This window comes from Rutidosis leptorrhynchoides, chromosome 4, assembly GCF_046630445.1.
Source record: "Rutidosis leptorrhynchoides isolate AG116_Rl617_1_P2 chromosome 4, CSIRO_AGI_Rlap_v1, whole genome shotgun sequence".
NCBI classification, from domain to species: domain Eukaryota; kingdom Viridiplantae; phylum Streptophyta; class Magnoliopsida; order Asterales; family Asteraceae; genus Rutidosis; species Rutidosis leptorrhynchoides.
The window spans coordinates 15,488,362-15,502,667 of record NC_092336.1 but is presented as its reverse complement, the minus strand read 5'-3'; the positions used below and the strand labels follow the sequence as shown (position 1 = coordinate 15,502,667).

Here is a 14,306-nt window from a genome sequence, read left to right as displayed (position 1 = left end):
GGTAATGGTAATATATTGTTTGTGTAATGAGCCAATGCAAATGATGTTGAACATTATATTGGCCAAAATGCTAGATATGGGAGCTGATTCGTACACCACCAAGTTTTAGCCATACACCACTAAACGTGTATTAGGCAGTTGTACAGTACAGTGCTTTAAAGCACAACTAGTGTACAGTGCTTTAAAGCACAACTAGTGGTGTATGGCTAAAATTTGGTGGTGTACGAATCATCACCCATATGAAAACCAGACCGGCAAGGAATTGAATGATTACTTGGTCAATAAGGTGAAGGATTAGAGTTTGAGAAGTTTTTTTGGTTTACGAGCCATCTTTTATTTCCTTTCTCTGTCTCAATTCTCAAATAAAATGTCTATTTCAAAATAATTATTCATACGTAAAAAAATATCATTAAACTCTACAATTTACTTCAATATATTACTCTCAATAATTTTATTTTTTTAAATGAATTCAGTTAAATTTATATTGAACAAACGTATCTTGAACATAGGAGTAAAACTGACATGACACTTATCTCTTAGGGACGAAAGGAGTATTAGTTTACTTATTAGATTTTAGTATTAGTATTAGGTTCATTTAGTATAAACAGGGTTGATTTTCTTTGTTTTATTGATTTTTAAAGGAAAAAGGAATTGTGTGTAGCTCTTAGGATGACGGTTAAAAATTAAAATATAGTTGATGCTACATTATGTATGTTACTGGGGGAAGTATTTATTCAAAGTTAGTGGTTGGTTACGCTCTACAACTAAAAAATGAATCTATTTTAAAACCACAAATAAACGGCGTTACCAGACTCGTTTGACGATAATTTGGCTAATTTGACGTCCCCTAACACAATGTTAGAGTTAACACCAACGGGGCGTCAGTCAGTGAAAAAAAAAGCATCACAAACACGTGACTTGATATGATTGGTGCGTTTGGTTCGACTGATTCCAACGAAAATATTATTGTTTAATTTTTTAAAATCCGAAACTAATTAAAACTCAACCATTTATATACTCTATATAAACACATGTACTTCTCGTCTTTTCATCATTAACTTTCATATTCATCTTTTCATATTTCACTCTTTACACAAATATTCAGACACTTTCATATTAACACAAATGCACCAATGTCTAACCCGAATCGACCACTACTCCAAACGATTTTAACGATTATATGGGATACAATCATTATTTTGAAGATGGCTCTTCAAACCCTACAAATATACAACTAACTCCACTTGTTTTGCTACAATTTCGTCCGCTTACACCCGAACAACAACATCAAATATACTTGGAACAACAACGAGCTTTCCAACAAATCCACCAACAACGAAGCTTTCAATTACAAGATACTCAACAAGAAACGATATTGTAAACGCAACAGGAAACGATCCCCACAACGCAAACAAATCAGAAAAGCGAAGCGTTGTGGAGTACTAATTACAATAAGTTCGACAACACGAGTGGACGACGATGAGGTGATAACGAGTTACATTAATTAACCCGTAATCCATATATATACTACCTGCATAGCAAGTCAATCACTAGTCTCACTCAGTCGATCAACTGACTTACTTAGTCGGTCGATTATGACTCAATTAAACTATTGATTTAACATTAAGTATCACAATCATATATTTATAAGATGAAATGTAAATGGCTGAAATAAACATACATAACGATTAGAACTGGAGATTTACAATAATGCACTAAAAACATTCACTAGCAAAATGCTAGCTATCGTTTTAAGCTCGCTAATCTAATTTAACCATTCACGTTATTTCACCCTTTATCTAAATAACAATTCATAAACACTATTTCTCGCTGACATCATGTTAACGCCAACATGAACTTTTGATAGGAAAGAACCCACAAAATCAAAGGAAAACAATGACGTACTGCAACGTACTTGTGAGATTTTGTCAGAAATTCAAATTGATTGTGTTGTGGCTCATGTAGTAGTGGCATGCCTTTCTAACCGAGAGGTCAGGAGTTCGACTCTCGTGGGGTGCAACATTGCACACAAGGTTGCCCCTTAACCCTTGAATTCCACCTAAAAGTGCCTTTCGCGCATCGCGTTACGAGGGCAGTGGGGGATGGGGTTTTATCGCCCATGCCCACGGATTGGGCCGGGTTTTCTCGTGAGCAGCAGTTGAGGGCGGGTTATATAACTGCGGGAGATGAACGCGTGAGTGATTTAGTTCTCCTGGATGATCCCGAATTGCGATAAAAAAATGTACCCTAAATATAAATTAATGTAGTTTATTATATTTTACTAATATCTATATCTGTAATGGGAAGGTTTTGGGGCAAAATATGTAGGTTTTGGGGCAAATGGGTTTTGGGTTTGGGGCAAATGGCTTTTGAGTTTGGGGCAAAATGAAAAAAATTCAAATTTTTACACTAAAATTTCGAAATCGACTGGGGGCGGGCGCCCCCCCTGCCCCCCTCTAAATTCGCCCCTGCCCGGTTATGACTTAAAACGTCACCTTTGCAATCACGGGTCGGGCCATTGAGGTTCCCAACAAGTACTTTCTCTCGTACACCGCCCCAGCTCAGAAACACGGATACACATAGTCTTTTACAAATTCCTCCAGTCAAATCTTTAACCACCAATTGACAGGCTCCACTCGCCTTGGCCTTTGCTTCCAGACCCTCCAACTCTGACAACCCCTACAAAAATGCAAATAAAAGTATAATATTTAATAATATAAACATGATTAACTAAGAAAAGCTCCATCAAATATGTTACAGTCTTATACAAGTTAAGCACTTAACAACATTACCAGTAAAGCACACAACTTCACAACCATAATTCTCTCTACAATATAAAGTAACAAATTAGGTAAAAACTCATGTTCCTTGGTCTATGTAAAAATGAGAGTAAATAGCAAACTGTTGATACAAGTACAAGAACACTATAATCGACAACAAAAATGAGTATATAGCCTTATTTATTTGGGAAATGATCCGTACACCACCTCATTTTTGTCATACACCACCAAAACAATTATTTGGACATTTCTACCCTTCCTTTGAGAAGTTAAAGGGAGTTGGTGGTGAATAAAAGGAAGGGTAAAAATGTCCAAATAATTGTTTTGGTAGTGTATGGCTAAAATAAGGTGGTGTACGAATCACCTCCCTATTTATTTAGACATTTGTGAAAGTATATAAAGTTTTGGAATCAAAATCCCCCGTACAAAATTCTCGTTTCTTCCATACAAACAAAATGACAAATTTACCCTCTATCACCCTTCTAATTATAGATAGACGATTCTAGTAGGGTTTTTGATCACCATTGCCCAATTTACCTCTCAACTCAACTCGCAAACTGTAGGTATGTTTCTTATTAGCTGAATTATAGTGTCTGTTCACCTTCGAATCATTAAATGATTGTATAACTGTTCGTCTGTTTGAATATAGTTCAATCGTATCTTAATATGTGCGTCAGTTGATTTGATTAATTGATGTAATTTGTGTATTTATAACAGAAATATGTAATATTTATATGTGTGTGTATGCGCTGTGATCTGAAATTGAACTAATCTACGTGGTTATATTTCATGCGTGCTATGATTGAGTTTGAGGTTTATGATGGTGATGATGATACTATCGTTAAATTTTGCAAAAAGCTACCAACTTTATCAATCTATTCGTTTTCGGTATCCAATGTTTTAACGCATTTAAGGTTCTTGGTTTACTTATAATTTTTTACTCCGTACAAAAAAGTGATTTTCTTGTTACTTAAACCGAGTTTTTGAACCATCACCCCTTAAAAAATTATGTTTTTAGACGTCTATGGGATTACATTACTCTGTAATTTACCATCAAATAATTTTTTATTAATTTCATTTTTGAAGCATCGGCACCAAAAAAGAACCCCTTTTCTGACTATTTAAAGAATAATTATACCTGGTTGTCAAATAGTCCCTTTATTGAATCATGAGTGTGGTGGTTGAATGGTTAAGACCCTGGCCTTCCATAGTGGAGGTCAAGGGTTCGATTCCAGGCACCCACAGTTATCCACTCATGGCCACGGAGGTTCGCCTGCAATGACTCCGGGCTGCTCGCGTAGCGAGTAGTCGCCCTGAGATTAGTCTAGTTGACCGTTTGGATACCCAGGTAAAAAAAAAAAAAAAAAAAATAGTCCCTTTATTGGTGGTAAACAACGAGAAAGTATACTTAAGTGACTTGAATCGGCAAAAAATAAAGTGACTAAACGAGAAACATATACTGAAATTTTACCTTTTTTTTGCTAACATTTTGTTTATGTTCTGTAATATTCACTGTATGTCTCAAACTTGCATAAGAGTTTAGTTTTTTTTTTTTTTGGTAAAGGCATAAGAGTTTAGTTAATTGCATACAAATGGCTCCTACATTTTATGTTGGTTCTGAGGCTGGGCTTAAAAAGCTTGATGAGTACCTATTGTCCCGTAGTTACATCACCGGGTAAGTTTTTTAATATTTATTTTTCGTTAAGCTGTGTTTGGCCCATCACCGTTTTAATTATGCATATTCAAGATAAGGTTTATTTTCCAGGTATCAAGCTTCGAAGGATGACCTCACTGTTCATGCAGCTTTCACAAAACCTCCATCACCACAATATGTGAATGTATCTCGTTGGTATAATCATATCACCGCTCTTTTAAGGATCTCGTAAGCTCTTAAACCTTATTATGTCATTAACACAAGATTCTTTATTAACTACGTTAATTTACTCTGACATACAGTTTGCTCTGTATCATCAAGAATGTTAGAGTGGGATAATGAAATGGGCTATTTCAGTACAACATTGCCCAAATCCCGCATATGCTGGATAGTTTTACAACCTTTAGTTTCCAATCGAATCTTTTGACAGCGTCAAACAACATATAAGTAAATGGGTCAAAATTGCCACCTTTAGAGACTATTGGTTAATTCTATTTTATAGTGGTGTATTCGCTGAAGGCAGTGGCGTTGTTGTTGACGGATCCGCTTATTTCCCGGAGGAGGCTATCGCAACTCCACCCGTTGCTGAGACAAAGGCGTGTCTTATAAACTTCTTTTTTTTCTTTATTATCCTTTCTTTAAAATATGTATTAAGTGCATCATTTGTGTGTGACACATATTTTGACAAATTGTTACGGATTCAGGGTGCAGTAGATGAGGATGATGACAGTGATGTGGATCTCTTTGGTGAGGAAACCGAGGAGGAAAAGAAGGCTGCGGAAGAACGTGCTGCTGCGGTTAAGGCATCTGGAAAGAAGAAAGAATGTAAGCTTAATTATTAATTATTATATCAATTAATATTATAATCTGCAAACACATGTTGTTTTAAAGATATATCACATGTTCACTAATCTTTTTCCAATCAATTATATTATCAGCTGGTAAGTCTTCGGTCTTATTGGATGTGAAGCCTTGGGACGATGAAACCGACATGCAAAAGCTCGAGGAAGCTGTGAGAAGTGTTCAAATGGAGGGCTTGCATTGGGGTGCATGTACGTTACATTTTTTGTTATTAAATTATACTGATGCCAGAAAAACGACTCGTAGTAAAATAAGTCTTATCTATAAATCTGTATGACAGTTAGAGGTAGCAAAGTCTACCCGTTTGCTTATGGATGGGTTGTTTTTTTTTCCTTCCTAAAACATGTCAAAATCCATTCTAGCTACAAGGGAATTGTTCTAATAAGTTAAAAGGCGCCCAAACTCTACTTGTAATACCTCTTAATGAACACGTTAAGTCTTTATTAAAAGAGTTGGATGAAAAAGCTTTCCTGGTTAACCCACTTGTTTTGACTGTTACCCAACCCACCCATCTTGCTACATTTTCCACCTCAATCGGAAGGGATAAAGATGTTAAATTGTGGTAGCTTTTGTTAAATTATAACCACTTCTCTAATGGCTTGTAAACTTGTCGTATGCAGCCAAGTTGGTACCGGTTGGATATGGTATTAAGAAGCTGCAGATCATGATGACCATTGATGATGACCTGGTGTCTGTTGATTCACTCATTGAAGATAAACTTATGGCAGAACCAATTAATGAATATGTTCAGAGTTGTGATATTGTGGCCTTCAATAAGATCTGTAAGTTGTTGCTAAACCCAATTCCAACATCTTAAATAATGCAACTTCTTGATTAACGTTTCACATCTTGTTAATATATTGATCGATGGTTTGTATATCATGATGCAGAATTTGTCAACGTTGCTCCAATGCATTGGGATGTGCGAATGCTTCATGATAGTGTATTGTATTAGTGTTGTGCATCCGTTTAATTCCTCTGTTAGTGGTTCTATCTCTCTCAACTTTTTAGCATTTTGATCATGTTTGTGTGTGTTTGTGACTTGTGATCTTATCCTCTTACGGGTTTAAGTAGATTATCGAATATATATTTTTATATGTTTTTTTTAATGCCACGTTTGTTTTATACAACTATTGGTAACAACCTGAAAGTCATCTAAATAAATTGCAGAGCATACGACATCTTAGATACATCTTTACTGATCTAGGGGTGTTCATCGGTTCGGTTTTCGATTTTTCGGTTTATTCGGTTCGGTTTTTTCGGTTTTGAAATTCTAAAAATTAAAACCAAAAACCAAACCGAAACCAAATTCAAATATCAAAACCAAAACCGAACCGAACACCAAATTTGAATTCGGTTCGGTTTCGGTTAAAACCAAATTAACTTCCACATCGATTTTTCTTTTACTTTTTTCTCAAGATGTAAATAAACATTATATTATTAACTTTGTAAGTATCATACTAAAATAATATATATAAGCGAACATATATGCGTATTTTATAAAATAAAATAAGCTTATATAATATCTTAATACAATACATTTTATATCAAAAAATAAACAAAACCAATACCAATAACAAAATTAAAACTTTATCTGTTTTAGTCATAGTGTATACTTTCTAATAATAAACTGTTGTAAAGCAGTGTATATAAATCTGATTGATTCAACATGCACACACATATAAATTGAACTGAATAGCAAATCGGCTTGATATGATTACAGTTTCAAAAATGTGGAGTTAAAAGGAAAATTATGAAATTAAAGATTAAAATAGGATTTCAATCCAAGTAAATCGAATTTGACTTGAAGAGTTAAAATATATATTCAAAATCGTTTCTCGTACATGTATACAATAATATAAATAACTTAAAATATTTATTTAATATTGTATAAATTGAATTCGGTTTTATATTCGGTTTTCGGTTAACCAAATTAAAAAATTTCAAAACCGCAAACCAAACCGAAAAACCGAATTAAAATTCGGTTTCGGTTTTTCTCGATCCAAAAACCATTTTTCAAATTCGGTTTGGTTTTTTTCGATTTGGTTTCGATTCGATATTCGGTTTAAATGGTTTCAAACCAAATGGTGCACACCCCTACACTGATCATAAAGTATTTACAATCGTAACAACTAACTATTAGTTTTCATTATCTTAAGCAAACTTAACCCAACCCTAACCAAGTGAATCACAATACTGGCTACCCATTTCATATTTGAATAGAAAAACAAAAGGCTCAAAGATACTGACATCTGTCCAGGGTTAAATGAAGTGAGAAGCAAAACCAAAATATTGTTCAAAGAAAAAGGAACAAAACTGATTACAGAGTCCCACATCCGCTAGAAACATAAGTTACAGAATATATTTAAAGGCTGTTTGGAGTGAACAATTTGCTGGGCTTGGTCACATTAGTCTGTGATCCAACTGGAAGCATTAAAATTATTGAAGGGTGAGGAGCTAGGGGCTACTTTGGCTCGAGAGTTTGTTGGGGGTTAGCTGGTCCAAGGAGGTTTGTATCGGTGTCGACACTGGAATAGTGCGCACTTTCGGTGAATTTGGTGTATGCACGGCCATGGTGCAACACCCTCGCTGAATATGCTAGCAGGCATGGTCATAGCCTGATCTAGTTCGTTGTTATCAAGCCCAATAGTCCGTCAAGTGATCCAACTGGAAGTATTAAAATTATTGAAGGGTGAGGAGCTAGGGGCTACTTTGGCTCGAGAGTTTGTTGGGGGTTAGCTGGTCCAAGGAGGTTTGTATCGGTGTCGACACTGGAATAGTGCGCACTTTCGGTGAATTTGGTGTATGCACGGCCATGGTGCAACACCCTCGCTGAATATGCTAGCAGGCATGGTCATAGCCTGATCTAGTTCGTTGTTATCAAGCCCAATAGTCCGTCAAGTATTCGTGTACTCCAACTAGCTAGACCTGCGCTTCTCTCATCCAAAGTGGATCCCCTTCTGAACCCAACAATAATTTTATGTTTTTTTATCCCCGATCTAGTTCGTTGTTATCAGTGGCGATTCCGGATTCGAAACTCAATGAGGTCTCGATTTTTTTTTTATGTACTAATTATATTTGAATGCTATTTTATTAGTTATTTACCTTAAGAAAAACTACAAATTCGAAATTAATATGAGTCTGACTAGTTAAATTTACTCTTATCCTATACAGTGTAAGGAAAAAGCTATAAATTCAAAAAAAATATGGGGTCATGTTGTTAAATTTAGTGGTGTCCTATACATTTTAAATGGTAAGTTCTACATAACATTTTCAACTAGTGGTGTCCCATGATCTTACGGGTTAAAGGATAAACTCGCCACTGGTTATTGTCAAGCCCAACAGTTGATCAAGTATTGATGCACTCTAGTTCGTTGTTAATACTATTACGATTTTTTATTTTTTATGCCCTGATCTAGTTCATTGTTATCAAGCCCAACAGTTGATCAAGTATTGATGCACTCTAGTTCGTTGTTAATACTATTACGATTTTTTATTTTTCATCCCCTGATCTAGTTCATTGTTATGAAGCCCACCAATTGATCAAGTATTGGATGAATACATAGGTTTGGTTATATACATGCATAGAGTTTTGTCATACTTGGTAAAAGATGCTTGTTTTTTACATGGCTTCTGATGTCTACTTTAAGAAAATTGCATGGATGCCATGATTTACTGTAAGGTACTGTAGGGCTGCTTCTAATAAGATATCAAAATTTTTGTAAGTGAGTCGAAAGTGAAAGTGTGTTTGAGCGTCTTAGCTTGTTTGCTGCTGCTATTCTTTTTTTTCTTTTTCGATTCCTTGACTTCCTCAATTGTGTGACTTGTTCATTTGTGGGACAAAAGTTGGTCAGTATTTGTATGTTATAGTGATGTGTGGTTTGTGGACTGTGTATATTCTTGTTTAGATGTTGCTTACACATTTATTGATTGGTTAAACTCTTTAATGTATATGTTCAAATGGGTTGTTGAAGTATTTGAAAGTTGAATTTGACCTGCTTTTTCAAAAACATAATACTCCGTAGATGAATGGATTTAATGTTTTGGCATGATATATTAAGGTTTAGAAACATCGTTAATAACAAATACATGGATAGACATGTATAATTCACATGAACAAGAAGTGAAACCTGCAATTTTCAAATCCAGATATTTTGAACCTAAATACCAGTAAATTGCAAACAATTATTCCAGGTAATCTAACTGCAGGCCATAGAAATTGGAACACTTAATGTACACGAACTGATTGTATAGCATTGAGATTCAATACCAAGCAAGGGCGGATCTATTAGAGCAAGGGACACCAGTGAAATACCTGATGTAGTGGAACAATATCTGAGTTTTTAACTAGTGACACCAGTGAAAAAAGGCGGATTCAGCTTAGACCACTATAAACTATAACATACTTCTTTAAAAAGACTGAGTGCCACGTAAGCGCCACCTCAACACTTCATTAGAAAGACTGAAAAAGACAATATGCAACCAACAATAACACACTTATTTCAAAAGACTAGGACCCTCTTATTATCATCATCATTCAATTAAAACCTCTTTAAAAGAAAATACGTTACATTTTTCTTGGATAAAAACATTAAATAATTTAAAATAAAAATTTTGGAGTTGCTTTTAAAAATAAAATAAAAAAGAGTTAGTTCTATTTTTTGTGTGGTTGGAGTGAATGGATAAATTGAATTGAATTTTACTTTTAATATTTTTGGTCCTACTACCCCAATACCTCTCGTCTTCTTCCGTTTGCAAAATGACTAATTTGATTTTAAGTTGTAAAAAGACGAGGATGACTGTTAATTACCTATGGTGTCATTTTCAACTGTAAAAAAGACAGGCCCAATAACCGTTGGCCATGGTCTTAGTACAACCAGACAAAACGATATAAAGAGTTAAACACAATCAACAAACCACGAAGAGCTAAAGAAAAACGCAAAACTCCCAATCTACCGAACTAAACAAACTAACTAAACTTAAACGAGAACAAACAAGGCAAACGTTATAAACGCAGATTTTAGGTTAACGAGGGCAATTTAGTAACTTCATCACTCGTCGAATGATAGTAGTTCAAAGGAGCAACAAGGAAACGGATTATAAACGAGCGCAAATATAATTCCAAACGAAGCCGCAAAACTATTGAGAAGAGAAAAAATCATCACAAAGATTCATCTCACAAGATCGGAATTTAATTTAAATTTAAATTTAAATTCCTTTAAAAAGAAACCCCAAATTTCAACAAGCATTACATGTAAGTTTTAATTTTTCCCTTCTGTTTTCTGTTTTTCACTATGCTAAATCTAGGGTTTCAATTTTAAGCGGACCACATTTGTTGAATCCCCACAGTTCAAAATTCACTAATTCATCTTTCCTTTTATCTAATTTCAATCTTTTTGCTTACCAATTTTGAATGAAGAAAGTTTAAATGTTGACCTAAATTAGTGTTTCACACACACCATATTTCTCGAACTCCCACAAGTTGTAATTGCACTGATCTGTTTGTTTTGTTACTCCGTATTATTTTTAAGCTTTTTGTGTACCCATATGCTTAATTAGCAATTTGAAGGAACAAAGTTTTAATCTTGACCTAATTTTCTTTGTAATACCCACCATATAACTTGAGCTCTCACTAGTTCTAGCTATATCGCATCTTTATTCTACAGTAATTTTTTGCATACACATTTTCTAAGTGTGTTATTTGACTGAAGAAAGTTATAATCTTGACCTAATATACTGTCCAGCATGTTACTTGAACTACCACTATCTAGTTACACTGGCAATTTTCATTTCAATCTCTTTGTTTACCCATTTGTCTAATTTGCTACATGAATGGAAAAGGGTTAAATATTGACCTTAATCTAGTGTTTCATACCCACCATATTACTTGAACTCAGATTAGTTCTAGCGACACTGTTTTGTATAAATTTGATCACTGTGTATACCTTTTGTTTAATTCAAATCAATTTGTATACTTACTGTTTAATTCAAGTCAATTTGTGTACCTATTGTTTGATTTGCTATATTAATGAGAATTTTTCATTGTTGACCTAATTTAGTGTTTCATATCCACCATATTTCTTGAACTCATTAGTTGTAGCTGCACAATTGTGTATGTCAACCCTTTTATATACCCATGTCCTTAATTTGCTATCTGAACGAAAAATAAGATTGAAACTTGACCTAATTTTGTGTTTCAGGCGTGGTTTCGATTGAAAGTATTGATTAGGATTCTTTTGACAAGAATTTGAGAATATAATGGCAGGCGGTAGTAATAATATGAATAATTCTATAAAAAATATTGGCAGTGTAAGTGGACCAACTGGTTTTGGTAATTCAGGTGCAACAATACCACCTACTCAATCTATGGGACCACCATTGAACAACTCGAACAACCAGTTGTCTGAGCCGCAGGCTCAGGCATTAGCTCACGCTCAGTATGTTCAAGCTCAGGCTCAAGCACAGGCTCGAGCTGCTCATGCCCGGTTTCAGGCTCAGTTACAAGCTCAAGCTCAAGCAACACAAGCACAATCGGTTACTCAGAAGCAAAGTTTATTAGGAGGGGTTAATAATAATAGTAATAGTAACGTTGGAGCTTCATCACCATCACTTAGTACTCCTATGAATGCGAAAAGATCGGGTCAAAAACCGTCTTCTCGGGTTCCGAGTTCTTCGGGTGGTGCTGCTGGTTCGCCTTTAAAAACCATGGAGCTTACACCTGCGGCCCGTAGACGAAAACGGGGCCCACCCGAGAACCAAATTCCTGAAAAAGTAGCCGCCATTTTGTCAGAATCAGCTCTTTATACTCAATTGCTGGAATTTGAGGGTCGTGTAGATGCGGCTTTAGCGAGAAAAAAAGTTGATATTCAAGATTCTGTTAAGAATCCTCCTCGGTTGCCAAAAATGCTCAGGATTTACGTTTTCAACACGTTCGTAAACCAAACCCAAACCGGATCTCTAAAGGAAAATGCTGAGTTACCTTCTTGGTCTCTCAAGATTCTTGGTAGGCTATTAGAAAATGGGTCGGATCAACAAAAATCGGGCTCTATGAACCCAAAGTTTTCATCTTTTTTCAAGAAAACCACTATTTACTTGGACCAAAATCAGTACCCAGATAACCATGTGATCTTGTGGGAAAGTTCTAGATCTTTGGCACTTAACGAGGGTTTTGAAGTGAAGAGAAAAGGGGATACAGAGTTTACTGCTATAATCCGATTAGAAATGAATTACACACCTGAAAAATTCAAACTTTCACCCGCTTTAAGTGAAATTCTTGGACTAGAGGTCGAGACCCGCCCAAGAATTATCGCTGCAATATGGCAATATGTGAAAAATAAAAACTTACAAATCTCGACCGATACTTCATTCTTCACATGTGATCCTCCTCTTAGGAAACTATTCGGTGAAGAAAAGGTGAAATTTTCAATGGTTTCTCAAAAGATTTCACATCATTTGAGCCCACCTCAGCCTATACATTTGGAGCATAAGATCAAGCTTTCGGGAGATAATCCATCCGGAAATACATGTTACGATGTTCTTGTTGATGTTCCTTTTTCATTAGATAAAGACATGTCTAATTTTTTGGAAAATATGGAGAAACAAAGGGAGGTTGATGCTTGTGATGTAGCGATTTGCTCTGCAATTAAAAAGATCCATGAACATAGAAGAAGACGAGCTTTCTTTTTAGGGTTTAGTCAGTCACCGAGTGAATTTGTTGATGCGTTTATTGCATCACAGAGTAAGGATTTGAAAACGGCTGCTGGTGATGCTACTCGTGATGCTGAGAAAGAGCGAAGGTCCGAGTTCTATAATCAACCATGGTTAGTTCTTTTTTTTGTTGTCAAAATTTGTTAATGTTTTTGTTCGGATCAAAAAGAATCGGGCGGGTTGATTTTTAAAATCTTTGTATCAGGACATTATTTTATAAATAGGAGTAAGTAATAAGTAGTTTTTTTATTAATATGATTACAAAACTAATAACTTTTTCTTATCTAGAAGTGGTTAAGGAGGTAGTATGCGGTCAAAATTGCACTTTGGGCGACTTTCGATCAATTTCTTTATTTGCTTGTTTGACCCTGTAAGATAAAACATAACGTGATCCGATCCATTTGCAAGTAATTGGGTCAAAATTGCTACCTGTAGACTCTAGTATGAGAAATCGAGAAAGCATCATCCATATAAAGTAAAAACTTTATTCAACTTGATACGCAGTGAAAGATACTTGCTTTTAGGGCATAACGTACACGTGATAACATGTTGAGTCGGGGTTTAGAATAAGTTTTTTCTTCACACTCATCAATCATATTTTCGGCAGTACGACATAAATTTCTAGAATGGGAAATAAGTCTTGTAAAAACGCATACAGTTGTAAGCGTTAGTACGATAGATCTAACTTAGGTTCATGCACTTGATAGGGTCGAAGATGCTGTTATTCGTTACTTGAACAGAAAACCGGCTGCAGGAAGTGAAGCACCACCTGGAAGCATATAGTTTAAGATAGTTGATAAATAGTTTCATATGTGGGCCATGGGGATAATTTCTGATCTAACAACTTAAGTTATCCTACTTGGTGCAGTATTAGATTTTAGTTTTGTTTGTTTCTTTGATAATTTCTTGTAATATTTGTTTGACTTTGTAGGAGTTTCTTGTTATGATAATGGTAATGGTAATATATTGTTTGTGTAATGAGCCAATGCAAATGATGTTGAACATTATATTGGCCAAAATGCTAGATATGGGAGCTGATTCGTACACCACCAAGTTTTAGCCATACACCACTAAACGTGTATTAGGCAGTTGTACAGTACAGTGCTTTAAAGCACAACTAGTGTACAGTGCTTTAAAGCACAACTAGTGGTGTATGGCTAAAATTTGGTGGTGTACGAATCATCACCCATATGAAAACCAGACCGGCAAGGAATTGAATGATTACTTGGTCAATAAGGTGAAGGATTAGAGTTTGAGAAGTTTTTTTGGTTTACGAGCCATCTTTTATTTCCTTTCTCTGTCTC

At 35.2% G+C, this 14,306-nt stretch overlaps 2 protein-coding genes across 2 annotated transcripts; both read left to right on the top strand.

The window, feature by feature from the left end:
• Positions 1 to 3,231: 3,231 nt before the first annotated feature.
• Positions 3,232 to 6,404, top strand: LOC139839592 (elongation factor 1-delta-like). The gene is made up of 8 exons (XM_071829695.1): positions 3,232 to 3,343; positions 4,345 to 4,455; positions 4,546 to 4,662; positions 4,937 to 5,030; positions 5,139 to 5,259; positions 5,373 to 5,486; positions 5,916 to 6,077; positions 6,186 to 6,404. Coding segments are annotated over exons 2-8 (693 nt in total). The 5' UTR covers positions 3,232 to 3,343; positions 4,345 to 4,372; the 3' UTR covers positions 6,188 to 6,404.
• A 4,016-nt stretch (positions 6,405 to 10,420) lies between these two features.
• LOC139839903 (SWI/SNF complex component SNF12 homolog) lies at positions 10,421 to 13,953 on the top strand. Its single transcript, XM_071830110.1, has 3 exons — positions 10,421 to 10,549; positions 11,496 to 13,115; positions 13,710 to 13,953. Exons 2-3 carry the CDS (start codon positions 11,554 to 11,556, stop codon positions 13,783 to 13,785), a joined length of 1,638 nt encoding a protein of 545 aa, XP_071686211.1. The 5' UTR covers positions 10,421 to 10,549; positions 11,496 to 11,553; the 3' UTR covers positions 13,786 to 13,953.
• The last annotated feature ends 353 nt before the right edge of the window (positions 13,954 to 14,306 follow it).